Source organism: Marmota marmota, unplaced genomic scaffold (assembly GCF_001458135.2).
Source record: "Marmota marmota marmota unplaced genomic scaffold, marMar, whole genome shotgun sequence".
Taxonomy (NCBI): domain Eukaryota; kingdom Metazoa; phylum Chordata; class Mammalia; order Rodentia; family Sciuridae; genus Marmota; species Marmota marmota.
The window spans coordinates 5,462,845-5,487,630 of NW_026000294.1; the positions used below are offsets into that span (position 1 = coordinate 5,462,845).

A 24,786-nucleotide genomic window follows, 5' to 3' on the forward strand; every position below is an offset into this window, starting at 1 on the left:
TCTCCTCAGGACATTTTCTAGAAGTTTAATTTCCAAGCTAAATACAATTTTAAGATTTTTGAGATATATTAGCAGATAACACTTCTGAAGTTTTTTACTAATTTCCATTACAATTGCATTTATTTTCAACAGTGCATAGAATTCCCATGTCCCAGAAGCCTAACCACAAATGAATAATGCATGTTCCCATTGTCTATTAATTTTATGCCTTCCTCTGTAATATTAAATTACTAATTTATGAGGACTTTATGAGAATTTTGTTTTTACTTTTTATATTTGATAGGGAAATATCCCAACATTTTTTGTTTGTTTGTCCATTTGCATTTCCAATTTTGTGAACTGTTTCTGATTGCTTCTTTTTCTATTCTGAATATTCATTGCTTATTGTTCATTCCCTACTCATGTAAGGCACCTGAATAGACAGACATATTGCAGAGTATTTTTAAAGTCCTTTTTATAATATAAATATGAATATATTTAAAATCAGAAATGATTTTGAATTTTGTTTCATTCTACCATTATCTATGGATTTTTAATATAATTTTCCCTTTGTCATTTTAGATAACATAAAAATCAATACCCAAAATGAAAATGCTATGCATTCCCAAGATAAACCATTCTTTTTAAATATGTTTTTAGTTGTATATGGACACAATACCTTTATTTTATTTATTTTGATGTGGTGCTGAGGATCAAACCTAGTGCCTCACATGTGCTAGTCAAGCACTCTATACCACTGAGCTACAACCCCAGTCCCCCAAGGTAAAACTTTTTTTTTTGTTTTTTTTTTGGTGGTGCTGGAGATTGAACCCAGAGCCTTGTGCATGCTAGACAAACACTCTATCAACTGAGCTAGATCCCCAGCCCCAATAAACCATTCTTAATTATAATTAAGTATTCTTTTTTTACATTGTATAAGTTATTTTTTGACAATAACTATTGTTTTACTACTGTCAGCAACATTTCCTATCAATGTAATGCTAGCATTACAAAATTTTAAAAAATCAGTGATTTCTGGTTGTAAAACTGATTAATAGCAAAAGCATTTGGGGGTCTTGATCTAATTAGGGCAGAAGAGTCTCAATAATATTTTCATAATTTGCTTCTTTTTAATTTATTAAGAAATTATTTATCCACCTATTCAAGAAATGATTGTTGAAGGCAATTTAATAGTCTTTGGTTTTATCCATTATGTTAATCACTGCCTTCAACTGGTTTACTTAGATGATTGATATGTAAGATAATTACTGATATTTTGGAGTTTAAGTCTGCCATATTATTGTTTGTTTTTCTCTCTGCTCCTTGGTCCCCTCTTTGTCTTTTCTTGCTTTCCTGCAGGTTACATGGACATTTTTTTTAGAACCCCATCTTTATTTATTTGTAGTTTTTGGTATATTTTTGTATTATATTCTTAGATGTAGTTTTGAATATTACAATATTCACATTTGACTTTTCAGGATTTACTGGTTTCAGTTTTTTATTGTTTGGGGTGAAGTATGGATATATCCCTTCCATCTAGTTTCTTTTACTTTCCCAGCTTTAAATATCATTTTAAGAGTATAAGACATAAGGGCTGGGATTGTGGCTTAGCAGTAGAGCGCTCACCTAGCACGGGCGGGACCCAGGTTCCATCCTCAGCACCACATAAAAGAAAATAAAGGCATTGTGTTGTGTCCATCTACACCTAAAAAGTAAATATTTTTTAAAAAAGAGTATAAGACATAATATTTTGTTATATTCATTTTAATAATCAAATATGATTTGTAAAATTCATGAAAGGGACAGTTCATTTTATATCCATATTTTTGTATTTCCCTTGTTCTTTCTTTTTTCCTGATGCACCATGATTCCCTATTCTATTATTTATTTCTGCTTTAAGAACTCCCTTTAGCTATTATTTCAGGGTAGGTCTACCAACAACATATTCTTTTAGTTTTTATTTGCTGAGAATATCTTTGTTTCTCTTGTACTCCTGAAATATACTTTATCTGGATATAGAATTTGCAGTAGACAGGTTTTTTTTTCTTTTTTCAGCACTTAAAAATGTGGTGCTTGCTTCTGGCATTCGGCTTTTGATAGAAATCCACTGTCATTTGAATTGGTTTTCTTCTATAGGTAATGTCATCTCTTTCTGGCTATTTATAAGATTTTGTCTTTTGTTTTTGTAAGTGTCATTATGATGTATATTTCTTTGCACTTACTGTATTTGTGATTTGCTCCATCCTCTTGAGTCTGTATGTCTTTGGACAAATTTATAAAGATTTCAACTTTCATTTCTTTGAAAAATTGTTCAGACACATTTTTTTTTCATGAGACTCTGATGATATGATTGTTTGATCTTTTCCATAGTCCCACAGTTCCCCAAAGCATTGCTCATTTTATTTTTATTCTACTTTCTCCCAGTTCAGATTGTGTAAATTCTATTGTTCTGTCCTCAAATTCACTGATTCTATCATCTCTTCTCTAATATTGAGAACAAGCAGTAAGTTTTCATCATAACTTTTGGTTTTTTGCTAGCTGTTCTAATTTTTCTTTTGGTTAAAAAATTTGTGATTGCATGTGAAAGCATTTTGGTTATGGATGCTTTAAAATTCTTGTGAGGATTTTGGTGTCAATTGACTGTCTTTTCTCTCTCATGTTGTGAGTGGCTTTCCTGATTATTTTTATTATGGGTATAATATTTTTCCATTGTATCCTGAGTATTTGGTCAATTACTTTATGCTAGGAAATTCAAAGTTTTATTAAATCCTATGTTTTATCAATCATCATTTAGGTTTAACATGCAGGTCCTGGCCTTCTTTTGTTGGTGGCAAGCCTAAAGACAATTTGAGTTTTAGAGACTTTGTGATACAATTTTTGATTTGGGTGGTGCATCTAGTGTTGCTGGGGCTCCCTCTGTTCTTTGCTGAGGGTTTACCTTGGCCAAGTCTCCCGATTCATTTAGATTTAAGGAAAGAAATCTCTAAGTTGTAAGGAGGAAGAATACTTCCCAGACTTCTAGTTATAGTAGTAGGATACAATGTGCCAGTGTAACCCAGTCACCAGACAATGCAGTAGTCTTAAGACTCATAGGACAAAGAGGTTTCTTGGGCAGGGTACTTAATTAACTGTGGCAAAGTCACTCTTGTGAGTGCTCTGTGAAGCCTTGTATCTCTGGTTGTGGATGTGCGTGCAGTCTCAGGCCCACAGGGAAAGGGTTTCATAGGCTTGCCAATTGTTCTGACAAAACCATTTGCACCTCAAGTTTTATTATTTGTAAAATAGGGTTGGTAATGCAACCTTAGAAGATTTATGGAGTACATAAGTCCATGAGAATAGGGATTTTTATGTGATTGGTTCAATCATTTAGTCACACTATCTAGAATAGCATCTTAGCATATAGTAGTCACTTAATGAATGCTTCATGAATTAATATAACAAAGGGGAGTGTCAATTAATCAATCAATTTATTAGCTAATTCTTAGTAAATATAAGCTAGCCGCCACCATTCCCTTTTCTTTTTTTTAAAAAAAGAGAGAGAGAGAGAGAGAGAGAGAGAGAGAGAATTTTTAATATTTATTTTTTAGTTTTCGGCAGACACAAAATCTTTGTTTGTATGTGGTGCTGAGGATCAAACCTGGGCTGCACTCATGCCAGGCAAGTGCACTACCGCTTGAGCCACATCCCCAGCCCCAACATTCCCTTTTCTAGCAAGTGAATGAGTAAGGAGTCAGGCTCAAGTCTTCTGATTCTAGTACACCAGATATTGCAAAACTTGGCTTTCCATAAGAACAATAGTTCATTCATTCATTAAGGATTTACTATGTGCTAGGCCTGGTGACAAATACTGCATACACACATATTTAAGATATATATACATATATATATATATATATATATATATATATATATACACACATATATACACACACACACACACACACACACTCATGAACATATTCATTTTAGATTAATTTTTTGCATTCAGTTTTAAAATTTTAAGGATTGCTTTATTTTCAATTTAATCTTTTATACTTAATGTAAAATATTTGCAATCTCTCAAATTCAATTCTATAAAATAAAGTGCATATTAATGAAGGTCTCATTGTCCCATTCAACATATTTATCTCTTTGCCTTGTAGGTAATTCTCCTCCATGTTTTCTTTTTTTGTTTGAGATTGGTGCTTTATCATTCTATTGTTTGTGTGTATGTATATGTGTGTGTGTTTACATGCATGTGTCTGTGTGTGTGAAATTGGGACAGCCTACTCCTTTCCTGGATGAAAGCATACTTGATTTCACTTACTATGTCTATTAGATCTTTCCATTGTAGATAGTCCTCATTCCTTTTTATAGCTACAAAATACATCATTATATGTATTCCACAGTTTATTTAATTAAATTATTTTTATTGTAACAAAATTTTTATTTTGGGATAATTGTAGACTCACATACAATTATAAGAAATAATAGATATCTTATGTATACTTTTCAATTTTCCCCTCTGGTATCATATTATATAACTAGATTACAATACCACAACCAGGATATTGATATAGATAGTCAAAATACAAAACATTTCTATATGACAAAGTTACCTCATGTCGTCTTTTTATAGCCACACCCATGTTCCCTAACTTCCATCTCCTCATCATTAACCACTGGAGTCCTCTGTGTCCTTGTCTGTCATTTTGAAATTTCATAAATAGTATATATGTGGAATCATACAATATACAACCATTTAGGATTGTTTTTTTTAACTCAGCATAAATCTCTAGATATTAATCAGATTTGTTGCATGTTTCAATAATTTGTTTTATGTTGTTTTAGAATAGTACTTGATAGTATAGATGCATCACAGTTTGTTTAAACATTCACTGAAGGATATTTGAATTGTTTCCACTTTTGGGCTATTAGGAACAAAGCTACTATGAACACTTCCATACAGCTTTCTGTGTGACCTTAAAAAAAATCATTTCTGTGGAAATGACCAAGAATGTAATTTGGTTTATAGTAGTTCAGGTTTTAGTTTTTTTAACTTCCAGGCTGCATACCTGTCTTCCTAGAGGCTGAGAAGGCTTAGGCAGGAAGATTGCAAGTTCAAAGCCAGCCTCAGCAATGTAGCCAGACCCTGTTTCAAAATAAACATATAAAAAAGGGCTGGGGATGTTGCTCAGTGATTAAGCACTTTATGTATGTCAGATAGTGTCTTTTGTTGTATACATGGTTTGCAAATTAAATTCTTTTTTAAAATGATGGTGGGGATTGTACCCAGGAATATTCTTCCTCTGAGCTGTATCCCCAGCCTCTTTAATTTATTTTGAGAGATGATCTTGCTAAGTTTCTGAAGTTCATCTTGAGCTTGTGATCCTCCTGTCGTAGCCTCCTGGTTGCTGAGGATATAAATCTTAATCTGAGATACAAATGTATGTATTTTCTTAGTTAATTATTTGATTTTTATTTTGCTTATTAAATACTTGACCTCCAAAAATTTCTCTAAATTTTATGTAACTAGGTTTATCTATCTTTCCCTCATAGATTCTGGACTTTGGGGTTATAGTTAGGATGTGTTTCTTCATTTTCATATTAAGGAGAAGTTTGCTTATATGTTGCTTTCAGTACTGTTGGTTTTCATATTTTATTTGATTTTACTATACTGGGAATTAAACCTAGGGGTATTCTAAAATGAGTTATATCGCCAGGCCTTTTGATTTTTGTATTCTGAGACAGGGTCTCCCTGCTTTGCTCAGGCTAGCCTTGAACTTGCAGCCCTCCTACCTGAGCTTCCCAAGTTGCTGGGTTTACATATGTGAGCCACCATACATTGCCATTTTTTTTATATTTAAACAACTGATGCATCTGAAACTTTTTCTTCTTTAGAGTGTGAAGAATGGATTAAAATTTATTGGTTTTCCCATGGCCATCCAGGTATTCAACACAACATTAAAAAGTTCAGCTTTATTCAATTGATTTGAGGTACTCACTTTGTTCATTTGTTCGGCTTATATAATGTTAACATGTTTATCAGTTAAGTAGCACTATTTCCTATTTTATTTACAAGACAATTGAGCACCCCACCCCATTGTCTGAGGTCATATAGCTGGTCATTGATAGAAGTGAGAGTTTACTTGAATCAAATGTATGAAATATGATATGTCAAGAGCTATGTAATGTTTTGAACAAGTAATAATAATAATAAAAAAAACTAAATCTCTCAGACCCTGGATCAGGGCATTTCATCACTACACTGTATTTCTTATTGCTTTCATTCTAGCACACTCTGTATAGGATATAGGCAGCTAATTATGATTCAAATTCTGCATATAAGGTATCAGAGGTTCCAAGAAACTCCTTATCTCCTCAAGAAATCTAGACTGTAAGCAAAATGCTGAAAACCCATGTTATACTTTCTGATATGCATCAAATTTGGGTTATGGTAGATGGGATCATTGTGAAGGGGGTTGTGAGGCATTTAGTAAGGCCAGAGTGGGCAAATAAAAACACAGCATGGCAGGAATGTTTAGAGGCTGGCTGATGCTCATTTTTTCCATCTCATGGGAAGATAAAATGTATCTATCCTATTAGTTCAGATAATGCTAGCTGCTATAACAACAGATTAAGAGTTTATTATTGATTCTAACTGTAATCATTGTTAAGAGTGATAGACTTCATCTAAGTCATTCAGGGATCCAGACTTATGAAGGCTTTCATTTTTCTAACAGCTTTATTGAAATATAGATTACATACCATACAATTCACCCATTTATTTGATATATTGTGTTATTAATTTTTAATTTTGATAAAATAATTTAACATAAAATGTGCTATTTAACCTTTTTAAATGTACAATTCAGTGACATTAATCACATGCATAGTGCTGTGCAACCATTATCACTATCTATTTTCCAACACCTTTTTATCACTCCAAACAAATTCAGTATCCATGAAGCAATAACTTGAGAATGAGCTATGACTGTTATCAGGCTGCAGCCTTGTTCCTATTGAAGATAGGCTGTCAGAGATGGAATAGTCTTTAAAGACTGGCTACTTCAATCTTTTCAGATGTTGGAGCCTCTGATGCCCAGAATGTACTATGAGCTAGAGTAAATAATAATTTTTATCACAATTCAACATATACTTACATATATTTTATCTGTAAAAGTTTTATAAATCAACGATGGTTAGTAATTTCAGCTATTTGTCAGATATTTCTGGTTCCCCACCTTCTGGCACACTGTAGAATTGCACTTTCTCATAACCTTGTAATTACTAATTATAAATTGATATGTGTGGCCTAGGACAAATGAGCAAAAGGAGATGGGTCATTTTTGTGGGGGAAAATTTTAAAAGCCAGTTCACAGTTCACAATGATCTCTTTCATTTGTTGTTCCAATCATGGCAGCACAAAGATGAAGCCTCTGTTACCCTGGGTACCCTATGGAGTAGAGCAGAGCCCTTGGGAAATTCCTGGTGGCAGATAGTTTGAATAGGAAATAAACTTTTATTCTTTTTAAAAATGTTTTTATTAGTGTATTATAGTTATACATAATATTGGGTTTCATTTTGATGTAATCATACATACATTGAAATATTGTTTGTTCCACTTAGGTTCTTCTAAGACATTGAAATTAGTATATACCAAAGTATATACTAGCCTATGCTGACTAATATAAAATACACAGTTTTACAACAAGCTATGTACTATAATATTTCATATTATTATTCTATTTTGTTCTATTTCAATTTTTTAATGTTTTTTAGTTGTTGATGGACCTTTATTTAATTTATTTATTTATATGTGGTGCTGAGAATTGGACCCAGTGCTTCTCACATGAGTGGTAAGCACTCTACCACTGAGCAACAACCCGAGCCCTCTACTTCAATTTTTAATGATAGATGCAACCTAGTAAAAATTTTTATGATCCAATAATGGGATTGCAACTAGCAGTTTGAGAAATGCTACTTTATACCATGTTCACTTGTTTCAGAGCTGATCCTTTCTCCAAGATCCTATATAGCAATGTTGATGACTCCCATCTGTCTGTAGGATTGTGGTTATGGAGAGGGTGGAGATGCATACTGTACAGCTTGCCCTCCTCGAAGGTACAAAAGCAGTTGGGGCCATCACAGATGTCAGACTTGCATTACCTGCGCCATCATCAATCGTGTCCAGAAGGCAAACTGTACAGCTACCTCTAATGCAGTCTGTGGGGACTGTCTGCCCAGGTAAACCCACTATATTGGGCCAAGCTCTTCTGAGCCTTTTTTTTTTTAGCTCTTCTGTTTCTCTCATCCTTTCTCTGAGAATCTAGTTGAAGCATTGTATCATACTATATTCCACTTAAGTTCCCCCAAAAGAGAAAGAGTGTCTTCCTAGGATCCCTATATAAAGTGCCCAGCACATTGTTAATCTTGGATGAATTAACAGTGTTTTTCATCATGTTGGCACTCTTAGCACAGACCAAGGTTTAAAGTAAATTTCACTGTAGACTTAAGTCACAAAGCAATTGATATCAAAGCAGTGCTCCTCGTTCTTGTGACATTAGCTGTCCTTTTGACTAAATGGTCTGATTAATGGTGGAAGAGGTAGGGTTTCTGGGCCTCAGTGAACAACAAATATGGAGGCAAAGAGCCCATGAAGAGGTATTGGTACTGGCTCCCAAGAAGAACTACTCTAAGTGCATTGCTTATTTCAACACTCTGCCATACTTTATGATCTGACTACAGGTTCTACCGAAAGACACGCATTGGAGGGCTACAGGACCAAGAGTGCATCCCATGCACAAAGCAGACCCCCATCTCTGAGGTTCAGTGTGTGTATCCACTTCTCTTTCCTTTTCATTAAATCATTATGTGACAGCAAGTTATGGTACTAAAGACTTCTCTTTTATTCCTGGAGGGAATGAATACCCCTTCATGCTCCTTCCTGTGGAGTGTCATAGCAAGGCAATCAGTTAGGTTTGTATGCTGGTTTTGCAACATTATATATATGTAAACTTCCACAAATCATTCAAACTCAGTAAAGGTCATTTATATCATCTGAAAAAAATGTGACTCATTATAAATTGTTTTTCTACATACCTTTTGGGATGGTTTTCTTGGTTTAATGAAATAATAGATGTTAAAAACACTTTATAAATTATAATATTTAATTGTAAATTATTATTATTATTATTATTATTATTATTATTATTATTCAAGGTGTATAGGAGTCTCTAGATCTTAGGAATCATCAAAAGCTAAATAAAGAAAGTCTAGACTATGTCTGTATCTCTATCAATTTTTATCTGTTTGTGTGTCTAGATATGGCATGGAAAGACCATAGGATATGTACATCTTCAGTTAATTGTATTAATTTATACCATGCCTGCAGTATATGTGAGTTGTTCTGTTTTGATCTTTAAAATTTGCCTGCTCTACAAAGAAGTAAAACCAGCATCCTTAATTGGGAAAGGCCTTAGGGAGAGGGTGATGCCCTGAGGAATTCCAGGACCAGTGTCGGGATGACTATTAACTATCCACAGTGACTGACTTGCCCCATATTTTTGTCTCACAGGTGCCTTCCAGTTGAGCTTAGTGAAGGCAAATGCACCCACAGTGCCCCCTCAGGAGGCCACACTTGTTGCACTGGTGAGCAGTCTGCTAGTGGTGTTTACCCTGGCCTTCCTGGGGCTCTTCTTCCTCTACTGCAAGCAGTTCTTCAACAGACATTGCCAGCGTGGTAAGGGTGGCTGCTTCACATTTGACATGAATCAGAAATAAAATTCTTATTGATAGAAAAGAGGAATTTTCTGGGGTTGAGAGTTAATGGGCTTTCCTTTCCATGCTGAAAAACCCAGGGATGGCCTTGGAAACTATATTAGATGGCATGGAACTTTAAAGGTGACTGAAGAGAACCCTAAGAGTTTAGGGGACCTGGCTTATTAAGTTCCTGGCATTCATAACAGAGCATGACATAATGGTAACTGAACCCCTTGGAAAAAGAATATGGAAAACAAGTTTCTAAATCTACCTCTGAATCACTGTTGTAACATTAAATAAGTCATCTAGATTTTTGGGGTCTCCTTCTCCCTAATCTTGAAAATGTGAGGTATGATTGGATTAATTGATTTTTAAGTTCTCCAATTCTGCTTATCTATACTAATAAATGTGGGAAAGGTCTAGGGTAACTGCAATCAGTGTGATAATTTCCCAAAATGAGGTAGCAGAAAATGCAGTGTGTAATTTTCAGATTTAAACTTATTTTTCCCAGACCATGCTGGTACCTAATGAGATCTACCACAGCCTACAGGAGATGGCCATGTGAAATTCCAAATAGAAGGTCATATTTAAAGTCCCAATAACACTGTGATCTGTTTTCAGCACAAATTCACCCTTTAGCCAATAATGTGGGACTTAATTATGTGGGCAAATATGGAGGAGGTGAGATGGTGACTGGTCAGGATCTAGCAAGATATTAGAAATCCAGCCAAGAGCTGAACATTGGACATATGGTTGTAATCTCAGCAATTTGGGAGGCTGAATGGTCACAGGTTTGCGGCTAGCATCAGCAACTTAGCAGGGCCCTAAACAATTTAATCTCAAAATTTAAAAAAAAAAATTAAAAGGGCTATAGAAGTAGCTTAGTGGTAGAGTTCCCTTGGCTTCAATCCCCAGTTCCAAGAAAGAAAAAAAAAATAAAGAAAAAGAAATCCAAACCACGGTTTAGTACAGCTTCAGTGCTAAGCAGGGACACCAAAAGTGGAACTCAGAACTAGTGAATGGTATTGAGTTAGTAAGGGGGAAGATAAAGTTTTCTGGATACTAGATGCTCAGGACTCCTTAGCCCCTTGATACTGGACTTAAAGCAATACTACTTTTTTTTTTTCCTCACTCTATGTATATTGGAAAATCTCCCTTTTATAGGGTGTCTGTGGTCAATTTGGCTGTGGGGCCTGCCAATTATCTTGAAAAAGACCAATAGTTATACTTGGCTGTGCCCCTGGCTTAAGTAGAGACAATTCTAGCATTTAACAGGCTGCAGTGTTTCTCTGTTGTCTCTTTATAACTATTGTGAAGCTCTACTTCAAATTCCTGTTCTCTCTGGTAGCTCCTAGGCATTGTGGCTCAGGGTGAACAATCCTCTCTCTGACTTCAGAATCCAGTGTCTCAAATAAGAGTGGTTTCCCAATCCCTGAGCATGAGCATGAAACAAAGGCAATAAGGCATTTGGTCCCCAGGTCTCAGCAATATGGAATATGAAGGAACATTTCAGAACTGCCTGTCTCCCTCCTCCTCCTTCAGGAGAGAAATAATGAGTAACTCTCTTCTGTTCCTCTTCTATCTCCAAGATAATAAGGTGGTACTCTTCAGAGAATATGAAAGCAGGTTGCTTCCATATTCATGGTTTCCATAAAGGGAAGGAAGGCTAGGCATTTCCTCATTCAATGAAGAATTATCAGCAGTCACACACTTATGTAGGTGAGGTCAATGTGTGAATTAGATCCAATATAAGGTGCAAGACAAATGGGCAGGAGCTTTAGGAATTGTGCCCTCTCTAAAGGGAAATCCACTACTCAGCTCCAGCTCTTTCTTACCATGTGGGACTATTCAATATGGTAAAAACCTTCCAAATTTTCAAAAGAATACAGAAATCCGGAGTTTGGTATATGAAAATCATGTTAAATAAGCTCCTAATGTTAAATCAGACTCATACATGAAAGGTGTACTACTTTTCTGTCATTGCCATAACAAATTACCACACATTTATTGGATTATTATCTCATAGTTTACATAGGTCAACAGTCTTGACTGGGCCTCACAATAAATAAAGATGCTGGAAAGGCTGTGTTCCTTTCTGGAGGTTCTAGGGGAGAATCAGTTTCCTTAATTATTTAGGCAGATGACTGAGTTTGGTTCCCAGCAATTATAGAACTGAGGTTCCATTTTCTTGCTGGCTATAAGGTGAAGAGCATTCCTAACTTCTAGAGGCATAATCATTTTGACACATGGACTCATTCTATTATTAAAACTAGCAGTGGTGGGGTGAGTCCATATCTCTCTAATACTCTCTTTGTCACTTCTGCCTCCTTCTCCTGCTTTTAAGGACATATAATTAACCTTGGACCCATCTGGGTAATCCAACATAATCTCCCTATTTTCAAGTCCATCATCCTAATTCTATCTTCAGAGTCCCTATTGTCATATAATATAATGTACACAGACATAACACCCAGGGATAAATATAATGGTGGGGCAAGGTTTGTCAAAAATTATTTTCCACGAAGTATTTCTTATTCTCTGAACAATTGATTCATTTCTCTAATCCAGAACCAGGTAGCCTCTATTTGATACCACAACATAAGTATATGTCTCAAGTGTGTCACCTCAGTCTGATGCAAGGTGCTCTGGTCCCCAGGGAGGGGAAGGTGGACACTGGCTCCCAAATCCCCTCCTGCTCTTGTGCTGAGGACCAGATGCCTTGCTGAGAAGAGACCCTGCTTTTTGGTGACTCAGCTTTCTGCTTCGAGTTGCAGGAGGTTCGTTGCAGTTTGAGGCTGATGAAGCAGTGGAGGAGGAATCTCTCTTCCCCGTGCCACCTGGCCAGGAGACCAGTCCTGAGTCCCCAGTGAGTGAGAGCATTTTTGAGACCCAGCCACTTAACCCCATCCTGGATGACGACTGCAGCTCGACTCGTGGCTTCCCCACACAGGAGTCCTTTACCGTGGCCTCCTGCGCCTCAGAGAGCCACTCTCACTGGGTCCACACCCCCATCGAATGCACAGAGCTGGACCTGCAAAAGTTTTCCAGCTCTGCCTCCTGTACTGGAACCGAAAACTTGGGTGGGAATACAACTGACAGCGCTGGAGACAGGCGGGAACTCAATGTGCCCTATGAAGTTCCTAGCCCTTAACTCTACTGAGGTGAGCTGGAAAGGTGGAGCAGAAAGACCAGAAATTAGGGGCCACCCTTAATGAATTTGCCATGTACTACTATCATTCAATAGGGCTAGGGGTAGAGAAGCAGCAAGCTAGGGACATTGGTGGGTTTATATGCAATAAGAGTGATACTGTTTTCAGCCAGTCAGATGTCACACTTTTGAGCTTACAATTGTCAGGAAACTGGCCAGGTTGTCATGACACCAGTCTCCATCTTGGCATTTTTTCAAGCTCTCTCAGGACCCCACTATCTAATAGTCATAGTTATCATCCCTCATGTGAACAAGCAGCATGGTACGATAGAAAAAAATATATATAGAAGCCTTTTCATCTGGCAGCCTTATATTTCAAACATCCATTCCCTACTAGCTATATGAACTTTGTGAAAATTCTTCTCTGTCTGTGAGTCTCAGATTTTTCATCTATAAACAGTGGAAAGTACTATCTACCTTGTAAGTTATTGTGAGGGTTGGATTAAAATCATATGTGCAAGTACCTTTTACAGGGTCTGATGCATTAGAGATATTTCAGCCATGTTAGTTTTTCTTTCTCTCACTGCCCCCAGTCACAATTTATATATATCCCTTCCATATCCACTACATTTATCTGATCATCATAACACCAATCCTTTGTAGTAAGCAGATCAGGCTATCTTAGCCTCATTTTACAGAGGCAGAAACAGAGACAAAGAGAGGAGAAGTAATTTTCTCAAATTCATAAGAGCAAACCAGTGTCAGAACTAACTAAGCTAGAGCCCAGGTTAAGGGGTCCATTCTAGAGCTCACCCTACTCCACTATTGCAACTAATGTCAAGCCAATGTTGCTTTTTCATAGGCTTAAGTATGAGGCAGGAGGATGGGCAGATTTCTAATTTTCAACTAATCAACTACTTTTCACCACTAATTTCCATGTTTCTTCAGTTAATATATTGCCAGGTCTGCTATGACTTCCTGTTCCCTACATCCAACCTAAAAATGTGAATAGTGAATATTTAAAACCTTGACTGGTATAAAACCAGTCAGCTTTGATACCTTTATGATCATCCAGTTCAGTTTTCCTTCTAAGGTATTCAATCCATTATTTTTTTATAATACAGGTTGAGTATCTTTTTTCCAAAATACTTGGGACTGGAAGTGTTTCAGAATTTGTTTGTTTTTTTTTTTTTTAATTTGGAATATTTTCACATATATAATAAATTATCTGGGAATGGGACTGAAATCTAAACCAAAAATCATTTATGTTTCATATATGCCTTATATGCATAGCCTGAAGGTAATTTATACAATATTTTTAGTGTGCCTGCATTTTGACTATGACCTGTCACTTGAGATCAGGTGTGGAATTATCCAATTCTGGTGTCATATAGGTGCACAAAAAGTTTTGAATTTTGATGCATTTAAGATTTTGGATTTTTTGGATTTGAGATGTTCAATCTATTCTTCCACCAAAAGTATATGTAGTCGCCTTACTTGCCGTGTCAGAGAGTTTACTACCACCAAATGTGTGGTTCAACTATGACTGATAAATTTGAAACAAATATAAAGAAAAAAAACCTTTCTCTTTCCTTGTTGTACTGGTCCTAGCTCTGTTTCATGGGCCACACAGACCTCATCTGCTTCTTCTGCATTGTTATCCCTGCAGAAGCCCAAATGTAGCATTTCTGCCCTGGAAGGTACCACTTTAGGTTCCTCTTAAGTATGTGTGGATTAGAACTAAACTCAGTTTCATGAAGGATGGTCTCACCAGTTTAGAACAGGATAGAATTAGATTAGTGATGCATTTATGTGATTGTATCCTAATTCACTGGTATAACCCATGATTTGGGTGAGGGGGATTGGGAGAGAAGTGAGCTAGTGAGATTGTCTCACAGGTTTCTAACTTGCTTTGCTATTTCCCTAGGTATCTCATGCTCCTAAAAGCCTTGTCCAGTCATTCTTTGATTCTCCTGCCTTGTTCCTATACCACAACAGCTGCAGGGGCCTGGGATGTGGTATCTACAAATGGGGTATTTCCTACCCCATACTAACAGCGGATTGATCCTGTACCATCTTCCCAGAACTGATGTGCACCATTTCTTGACTGTGTTTGAGCCTGGAGAGCCTGAATCCCCAGCCATGGAACTACTGGACATGTTCCTAGCTCAACTTGATTGTAGAGAAAAGGGCAGGGAATGACAGACAATATATGTGGTAGGGTTTTCCTGCCTGCATTTTTGGTCACATGGGCCTGAAGGAAGGACCTTTGAGAACTTTATTGTCATTTTCCTAGCACTTTAGGAGGAAAATGAAACCCTTTTCCTTCTAGATCCTCTGCACTGCCTCTCTCCCCAACACACTCTCTCACACACACACACACACACACACACACACACACACACACACACACATCTGGGAGGCCTGGTGCCATGATTCCCCAACTCATCCTAAATTTCTGTACCTGTGACAACTCTGGAGCCAGCACATTTGTCTGGGTCTTCCTCCTCACAAATAGGTTTCTAAACTTCTTCAGTGGAGATTCAAATCAGTGTGTTTTTGATTTTTAAAATGGACTTTCTTAAAATTCCTTTCAGTTTAATTTATCTTCTCTTGCTTCTTTTGTTCCTTATAGGGCATGTTCTCTAGCTTCTCAGGGCCAAGTCAGAGCTCAGAGCTTTGGTCTTTGAGGTGACAGTGAAGTTCCTGAGGTCTGCGATAGGGCACTGCACTGAGGAGCTAAGTTTCTTAATGGGGCCTGGCCCTAGGGCAGCTCAAAGACCATTTGGTGCTTTCTTGGTTTAGAGAAAAGCCAGTCAATTTCTCCTGTGTGTTCACCACCAGTTTCACATGCTTCTCAGCATGAAATGGAACTGCTTTCTCCATGCTTTCTAGTGGAACAGTGTAGATAAGACCCTCAGGACTCAGGGGTGAATACCATGGGTTTTAGGTCTCCTCTAATGTCCCTATTGGGCCACTTGGACTGCTGTCCATTCCTTCATAGTGGGTCAAGTTTGAAAAAGAAAAGTGCTCAAGTGAGTGAAGAACCTGGCTCTTTGCTTGGGAGTAGCATTTAGAGTTCAGGTTGTTGGAGGTTAACTTAATTAGCAAAAGTCAAGACTGACGATAGAGCACAGTTATTCTGAGTTAAGAATGTTGAAATCCACTACATTAATGGGTGCTGCACTTAATATTTTGCAATGTGCTTTCACAGTCATCATCTCATTAGATCTTTACACAGACTCTGAGGTGGGCAAGGCAGGGATTATTATCCCCAATTTGCTAATGAGGGAATTAAAACTCAAGAGATGGAAAGTGACTGGTCTTAAGTTACTCAGTGACATAGGTGTGAATGTATAGACTAGAATGCTTTCATACCCTATCCAATATCTTGAAATGTTTATTTTCTAAAGGACAGTGTTTTTTGATAGGAAGATTTTTTCCATATCTCTTCCAGCAAACAACACTTTGGAAGGAAAAGTTCCTGATATCTGTATGAGAATGAAGTACGGTTATTGCCCACCATGCCAAGACTGACCTCCCCACTTAACGGCCAGTTTCCCCTATCTGCTACCACCAGCCTAGTACATTTTCTGCTTGGTCTGTTCCTAGCAAGAAGCCAAGACTTTAAATTTTGCACCACCTTTCAAAAGCTCAGAAATTGAGAAGGGTTATAAGGCTAGACAGGACTCTTCCTGTTTGTCTTATCTTCTTTTTGCCCCTGAGGTATGGAAGGGAATAAAGGCTGGAGTCAGATTATTTTTAATCCTTCCACAAATAGATTGTGTATATTTAACCAAACCTATCAATAATAACACTTCTGTTCTTTAGAGTTTAAAAAGGATCATTCATATGTTATGAATATTTTAAAGATGACAAAACTGAGGCCCAGTAGTGCTTTACCCAGAATAATTCATTTTTGAGAAAGAGCTTGCCCTGCAAATCAACCCCCAGGCCCAAGTGTGGACCCCATGACTGAGAGTGGAGGTCAGGGAAAGGCAAATAGAGCAGAAACTACTCTTGGATATAGCAGGGGGGCAGGCAGGGTTATTGAATGGCCTCTTATGTTATTTCTGTTTGTCAACACTGCCTAAATGGCATAAGACTGGGGCAAGCTTCAGGAGATTGATTAAGGCAGCCAAACTCCACCACCAAGTAAGGCATTTTTGGCCCCATAGTCTGTTAAGTGCTACTAAGGCAGTAGTAGAATATTCTATTGAAAAATAGCACATGATTCACTTGTATCTTAATCCATCTGGGACAGGATAGAGGAACTTTTAGCTTTTCTCTCCCTGTAACTTTCACCCCCTGATGGTCTATAAGATTTTTTTCTGCCTTCTTCTAGGTCCCCTTAGATTCCTGGCATTCTCTGGGTTTTCTGAATGTTTGAAGAGCAATGGTACTGAGTTTGTAGCATAGGGCAGCACACACAATTTACCTCTTGATCTCCTGGGCCTCAGCCTATATTTGAGGTGCTATATCTCTCTACACCCAGCAGGGAGCAGGGCTGGAGTTTGCCCACTTACAACTTTACATTTGTAACATTTCTGAGCCAAGGTGGCTTTCCTTCTGGTGCCTGGGTTCCTCAAACTACCTCCCAGCCATTCCCCAAAGACACTCCCAATTCATATAGGCTGAGTGAGGAGGGGAAAGTGACCCAACTCCCTCTTTGTATTGACATGTCAATTAGATCCCAGCTGTCCCAGCACTCTTTTCCATTTGATACTTTTTTGAAATGTCTTTTTTTCTTTAGTTCCCACCTATACATCTCATGATCAGAGAAGCATGCTCCTTTGAAGGTTGTATTATTCTTCATTATCTGAGAATCTTTCTGAAGCTTGTACAGCTAGTTCCTATTCCACAAGTACTTCGTGGTTAATTCAGTACCTTTAGGCAGAATGTGCACTTCATCACCAGGTCCTAGCCCTGACAAAGAGTGTTCACTACAGCAATACTACTTCTATGATTTTATTAAATGCATCTTTGAGAACAGTCCATCTACAAACACTGATTAAGGGCCCCTTGGCAGCCCATTGATCAGGGTGCTAAAAGCACCTAGGTGAAAGCAAAGAGGTCCCATTGTACTGGATGGAGGATTAGAAGCAATTGAATTTCAAGTCTGCACCAAGCAGCCTGGCCTCACCAAGGTATTAACAAATATGTGTGAGCCATGGTTTAGACCTTGGCCTTTAGGTTCTCTGTTCTCTTTTTCTGGGACAGTTTATTCTTATCTCACTGGCTTTAATTAGTCATGTCTACACCTTCTGGTAGGGGAAGAACTAGTACCCAAACAGAGGGTGATTCAGCCTAAACAGGTCCCAGGTGTTTAAAGGTCACCATATGCCTGGTAGTGGTTCAAGCCCAAGTCTAACACTGCCACTCTGTGAGAAAGATAGAAATTATAACACAATAATATTAACAGTTACCCTACTTCACTGTCCCTGCCTATAGTCTGAACATTGTATGACTATACTAGAATCACCTTGCCACCTTGATTCCAATTTTCTGAAATTTAACAATTGGATTTAGCAACTGGAATGGGACAATTAAGTTTTGTTTTGCTCTGCTTTTTAAGGTATATTGGATAGACATGAAGTGAAGGATTTTTTTTCTTTATAATTGCTATTTGGCCACAGCCAATATTACATTTGGGTGTTTGGTCCAAGATAGTCCTTTTAAAGGTTTCCTGATCATTGTTTTTAAAGCGGAAGCATCTTTGAGCACTCTACTTTTAAAAAAAAAATTTTTTTAGTTGTAGATGGACATAACATCTTTATTTTGTTTGTTTACTTTTTCATGTGGTGCTGGGGATCAAACCCAGTGTGTCACACATGGTAGGCAAGCACTCTACTGCTGAGCTACAACCCTAGCCCCTGAGCACTATGCTTTTTTATATTTTCCACTTGAGGGTTGTTGGTCAGTGAAAGCAAAAAAGTGCACATGATAGAATCATTTTCAATATACGCCGATCCTAGACAATAGTTGAGTTGTCCATATTTTAAGTAGCAAAGAACATTGGTTTTTATTTGTAAAGGAGAGGGAAATGGTTGCTGTCAAAGAGTAGGCATTTTTGGTTGATGTGGATTTTGACCAGAAGTAGTCTGTGAAAGGAGCTTTTTCCTCCAAGGTTCTCAAATCCAGGCTTGGTAAGGGTGTCTGATACTACAGCACTATTCTCGCCAACACACAGCCCTGCCACACTGAGATCATCAAACCTTCTGTTCCCCTCCTACTCCCCACCTCACTACCAAGTTCTTCAGTGTTTTATATTGAATGTAGGTTCATCTTAATTACCTTTTCCCTCATGAATGAGTTATTTATAGAGATTTTGTTAAATCTTGAGCCATATGCATGTGTGGATATTGGCAGGGTTGTGTTTGATTTATGATACTGTGCAAACATTTCATGTTATACAATAAACAGAAATACATACAAATATTTTGTTTATTCCTCTGCTTTCAGTAAACCAGGGTTTCTCATTTGGCTGGTATGTCTTTGCTCAATGACTACAGGGAAAAATGTGTTTCTGATCACTGGATATAGCACCAAGAGTAGAAGGATTCATTGAATTATAACCCAGGAGATTTGGGTTATAGTCCAATCTCTCGTTTATTTTTTATTTTTTGATTGTTTATGACATTTAGATTCTTGTCTGAGCCACAAATCTACTACAAACTCTTGTTGTTTAAACCAACAGTTATCAAGCAGTTTTTCCTAGTCCTAAGAGAACTGTGTACCTATCTTCTGAGGTCTTCAAAATCTCTAAGAATTTTTTTCATATTTGTGTAGGTTTTCATTTTGATCATACTATTTAAAAAATCACAAGCTTATTCTATATAGAGCACTGCATTTTTATTTCAGGGCAAAATGTGTTTACAATCTCATTGAATCCAAGGGACCACTAAAAAAGCCTCATTTAATTTTGAATGCTGTGCTTTATTATAATTTTATCTAAGAACTAGAAAAAATAAGTTTCCTCTCATGTTTAATATTCTCTGATCTTGACAACAAAGCATATTGATAAGGATGTGGGGAAATGAGAATCCTCATACATTGCTGGTGGAATTTCAAACTGGTACAGCCACTTTGAAAATAGTCTGGCAATTTCTCTAAAAGCTAGAGTTACCATATGATCCAATAATTCCACTCCTACGTATATAACCAAAATAATTAAAAATATGTGCATATAATATCTATACATACATATCCATACAAACACCATTTACAATATTTAAAAAATAGAAAAAATACAAATATCCATCAATAAACTAATGAATAAACAAATTGTAGTATATACATATAATTAACGTTGTTCAGCAATTGAACTAGTGGCACATGGTGTGCTGTAGTTGAACCACAAAGCAGGCTAAATAAAATATATATGAGATATCACATATGGTATGATTCTATTTACATAAAATTTTCTTAAAATGCAAGCTAATGGAGACAGAAGGTAAATTACTGGTTGCCTAGGACTGGGTGTGAGAAAAGGGATTAAATGTTAATAGGCATGAGGGATCTTATTTAGTAGATGAAATGTTCTAAAATTGAGTTATGGTGGTAGCTGCACTACTCAGTGAAGTTAATAAAAATTTTTGACTTGTATACTTGAAATGGATGGATTTTATAATATATAAAAATATACCTCAATAAAGCTGTTTTGAAAAATGTTCTATGATAACTGATTTTAGAGTAGACTAGTTGGTTTATCAATTTACTTATCATATATCTTTATTGTCAGGGTGTTGATTACATAAATATCTCCCTCTCTCTTTCTCCTCCTCCTCTTTCTCCTTCTCCTCCCCTTCCTCCAAAAGCTGAGTCAATCAAATGCTACCAGAAATATTAAAGGAAGTTTAGCACTCTGAAAGTAAGTGACTGCAGACTATAATTGAAATACACAAAATCAATAAATAAATACATACATGCATGCATACATACATACAATAAAGGCAATGTATATAATTACAAAAGATGGCATAATTCTTTTGTATATTTCTTCTTAAAATTGATTTAGAATGCAGTTGTACAAAACTATACATGCACACATATATATTTTAATTATCAGTCTTACAACAGATATGTAATATATTTCACTGTAACAGAAGAAAAAAGCAAAGCTGAGTTGACATGAGGAAATTATACCAAATTAGTACTCATAACTGGATTAGTATAGCCAAATCTATAAATGTATACATTCATGATAGTATGGCATAGGGATCCCTGTATTCTTGGCTTCAAGTACTTGAAGTTATTTTCTTTTTGCTGTGCTGAATGTAATCTGGCACAGATATCATAGTCGTTCACATTTTTTTTTAACTTTCACAGTTCTTAACAATATGTACTAATTGTCTTGAATAGATGTTTCCCCATTTGTGGAATATCCTTTTTTTAATGTTTACATTTTAGATGTAATTGAACACAATGCCTTTATTTTATTTATTTATTTTTATGTGGTGCTGAGGATCTAACCCAGGGCCTCACATGTGCTAGGTGAGCCTTCCACCGTTGAGCAACAACCCCAGCTCCTGTGGTATGCCCTTCTTTACACAATTTCCAGAGACTTCAAAAGGTGTGGATTTAGGGGTGGGGTTATGGCTTAGCAGTAGAGTGCCCGCCTAGAACGCGTGAGGTGCTAGGTTGGATCCTCAGCACCACATAAAAATAAATAAATAAAAGTATTGTGTCTAACTATCTATTGATTGTTTATGGAGTTCAAATTGATAATTCAATACAGGCATACAGAATTCACTAATTAAATTCAGCCTCCCTTTATCTACCCCTTCTTCCCAACCTTTAGTAATCATTATTCTACATTCAGATGGACTTTTTTAAAACTTCCATATATGAGAGAGAAGAGATGGTATTAGGATTTCTGTCTATATATATATATATATATATATATATATATATCACATTTCTTTTTCCACTCATCCTTTGATGGACTGCTAGTTTGATTCCATAGCTCAGCTTTTGTGAAAACTGCTGCAATAAACATGGATGTGCAGGTATCTCATTGACATGCTGTTTTCATTTCCTTTGTATGCATATCCAGAATTAGGATGGCAGGATCATATGGTAGATCTATCTTTAGTTTTTGAAGAACCTCCACACCATTCTCCATAATAGTACTAATTTACATTCCCACCAACAGTGCCTTGAGAGTTTGTTTTTCACCACATCCTCACTGGTATATTTGTTTTGTTTTATTTTATAACCATTCTAATTAGGATGAGATAATACTCATTGTAGTTTTGATTTGCACTTATTTGAGGACTAAAGTTATGGAACATTTTTTTTTCATATTTCTGTTGGCTATTTGTATTTCTTCTTTTTAGGAGTGTCCATTCAGATCATTTGCCCATTTTTTCAAAAAAAAATTGCTTGTTTTTTGTAACATTTCCTAAATTCCTTTGAATTCCTTATATATTAGCCCTTTTCCAGATGAATAGTTGGCAAATATTTCCTCCCATTCCATAGGTTGTGTTTTAATTTTACTGATTGTTTCATTTGCTGTGAAGTCTTTTTTTAGTTTCATATAATCCCATAGGTTGTGTTTTGCTTGTGTTTTTGTGCTTTTTGAGGTCATTTCCCAAAATCATTGACAGAACAAGAAAAATAATCTTAAAATGCATATAGAAGTACAAAGCACCCAAAACATCCAAAGTAATTTTGAGCAAAAAGAATAAAGATGGAAGCATCATAATACCTGATTTCAGGACATATTGCTGAGCCATAGTAACCCAAACAGGGTGGTTATGGTATAAAAATAGACATACAGACCAATGTAACAATAGAGATCTCAGAAATAAACCCACACATCTACAGTCAACTGATTGTCCCTAGGGGTGCCAAAATCATGCTGGGGAAACTGGCTATACATATGTAGACCCTGATCTCATATGCATCAGAAAAATCAACTCAAAATGGTTTGAAGATAAAAAAAGAAACCTGAAACTATAAAATGAGTAGAATTAAACATAGAGGAAATACTTAAAGTATATATTTTTTAAAAGTTAATTTTACCAATTATGTTTGTTTCCTTGGGAAGAGGTTCCACACTGCTTTTCATAATGCCAATTCACAAATGTCCACCTACCTTGATTGGTTTCATCTTGTATAACATTTCATTTCAATGTGTTATTTCTTTCCATTTTCCAATACATTTCTATTCATAGTTTAATTCACTCAATTAATATTCAATTCTATTTCATATTCAATATCATTTCTCTTGTAATATATTACCTTTCACTCTAATTAGTGGTTCATTTCCCATCCCAAACTTTATCTTATTTTAATCCTTCTTGCATTTTCCATTCCATTATATATTTCTTTTCCTCATCCACTATATTTCCTATTCTTTATTTATTCACTCCCACATTTCATATCTAATTTAATAGTACATATTCTTTTTATCTTTTTTATGTTAAATTTCATTTAATTGCAATTAACTTTTTATATTTTATTAAATTTCATTTTGCATGCAAAATCCATCATTCTATGTTACGTTGAATTCCACATTGAATTCATTATTTACGATGTTTCTTTCCAATCTATATTCTCTGTATATTCTATTATAGTGCATTGTCTATTTCATTCAATTTAATGTTTCATTCTATTCCATTTCCCTATCATATGCCATTTGATTATATATTCCATTCTGTTGAGTTTTCCATTTGATGTTCCAATCTATTTCAGTACATTCTATTTTCTATAATGTACATTCAGTTTTTTCCACAGACATTTCTATTCATATTACATAATAAATAATATTTTCAATCCGATTATATCCCAATCTAAATTCATATTTATAATACATTGCATTATATTTTGAATTTCATTACACTTCACATTTTACTTTATTTTTCTATTCCATATCCCAGTCTTTTTCATTTCTATAACATATACTGCTTGGTTCTGTATTCTACTCCAACCCATTTTCCACTTCATATTCCCATAAATTTCAAATCACTTGTGTTTTTTTCAACATTTATTTATACATTTTATATCATAATAAGATTCAGTTTCTCCTCCAATGCCTATACCATTCCATGTTCCACTGCATATTTTCAAAATATCAACTCATTATATTTTCAATTTATATTTCATTCTACTCCATATTTCGTTTCACTTCATATTTCATTCCATTCTGTTTTTTACTGTGTACCACCATTTTCTACTTAATGATATTCCATACTATTTTTTTATTTTTATAGATGATTCTGTTTAGATCATATTTTGGTTTTACATTTTCTAATCCACCCAACTTTCAATTTTATATTATTCTATTATTTTCTATTCTGTTTTAATATTCTGAATTCTTCTTTCTTTCCTTTTTTCTTTTTTTGTACTGGTGATTAAACCCAGGGGTGATTAGCTACTGAGACACATCCGCAACCCCTTTTATTTTTTATTTTGAGTCAGCATCTTGCTAAGTTGCTTAAGGCCTCACTAAGTTGCTGAGGCTGACCTTGAATTTGTGATCCTACTGCTTCATCATCCTAAATCCCTAGAATTACAGGCATACATCACTCACTGCTCCCAGATCTATCTTTTGGAAATGAGAATCTATTTCTTAATATATTCCAGCTTCTATTTCTATTCATTCTATATTCCATTAAATTATGTTGGTAAATCTATTCATTTAATTTTAAATCCACACTTTAATCCACTCTATATTCCATTTAATCCCATATTTTATTTGTTCCTTTCTCTTCCAATCTATGTTGCATAGCCTATTTTATCACATTTTACCTCCAAATTATCAATTATTATATAATTATATATAATATAATTATCAATTATGTTATGATCTTCCTTATATTTTACTCCATTTCATTTGGTTCCATATGCCATTTTCTTGCATTGTTTCATTCCACAATTCATTTTTAGTACATTATATTATTTGCATTCTTAAT

At 35.7% G+C, this 24,786-nt stretch overlaps 1 protein-coding gene across 1 annotated transcript in view; it reads left to right on the plus strand.

Moving 5' to 3' along the window:
* Eda2r (ectodysplasin A2 receptor) overlaps positions 1–14,968 on the plus strand; it is a 34,022-nt gene extending 19,054 nt beyond the window's left edge. The window contains exons 4-8 of the mRNA XM_015501652.2: positions 8,027–8,205; positions 8,707–8,792; positions 9,536–9,700; positions 12,495–12,881; positions 14,796–14,968. Of these exons, the coding sequence (XP_015357138.1) occupies positions 8,027–8,205; positions 8,707–8,792; positions 9,536–9,700; positions 12,495–12,871 (807 nt within the window). The 3' untranslated portion in view covers positions 12,872–12,881; positions 14,796–14,968. The remainder of the gene's footprint in view (positions 1–8,026; positions 8,206–8,706; positions 8,793–9,535; positions 9,701–12,494; positions 12,882–14,795) is intronic.
* Positions 14,969–24,786: the final 9,818 nt, after the last annotated feature.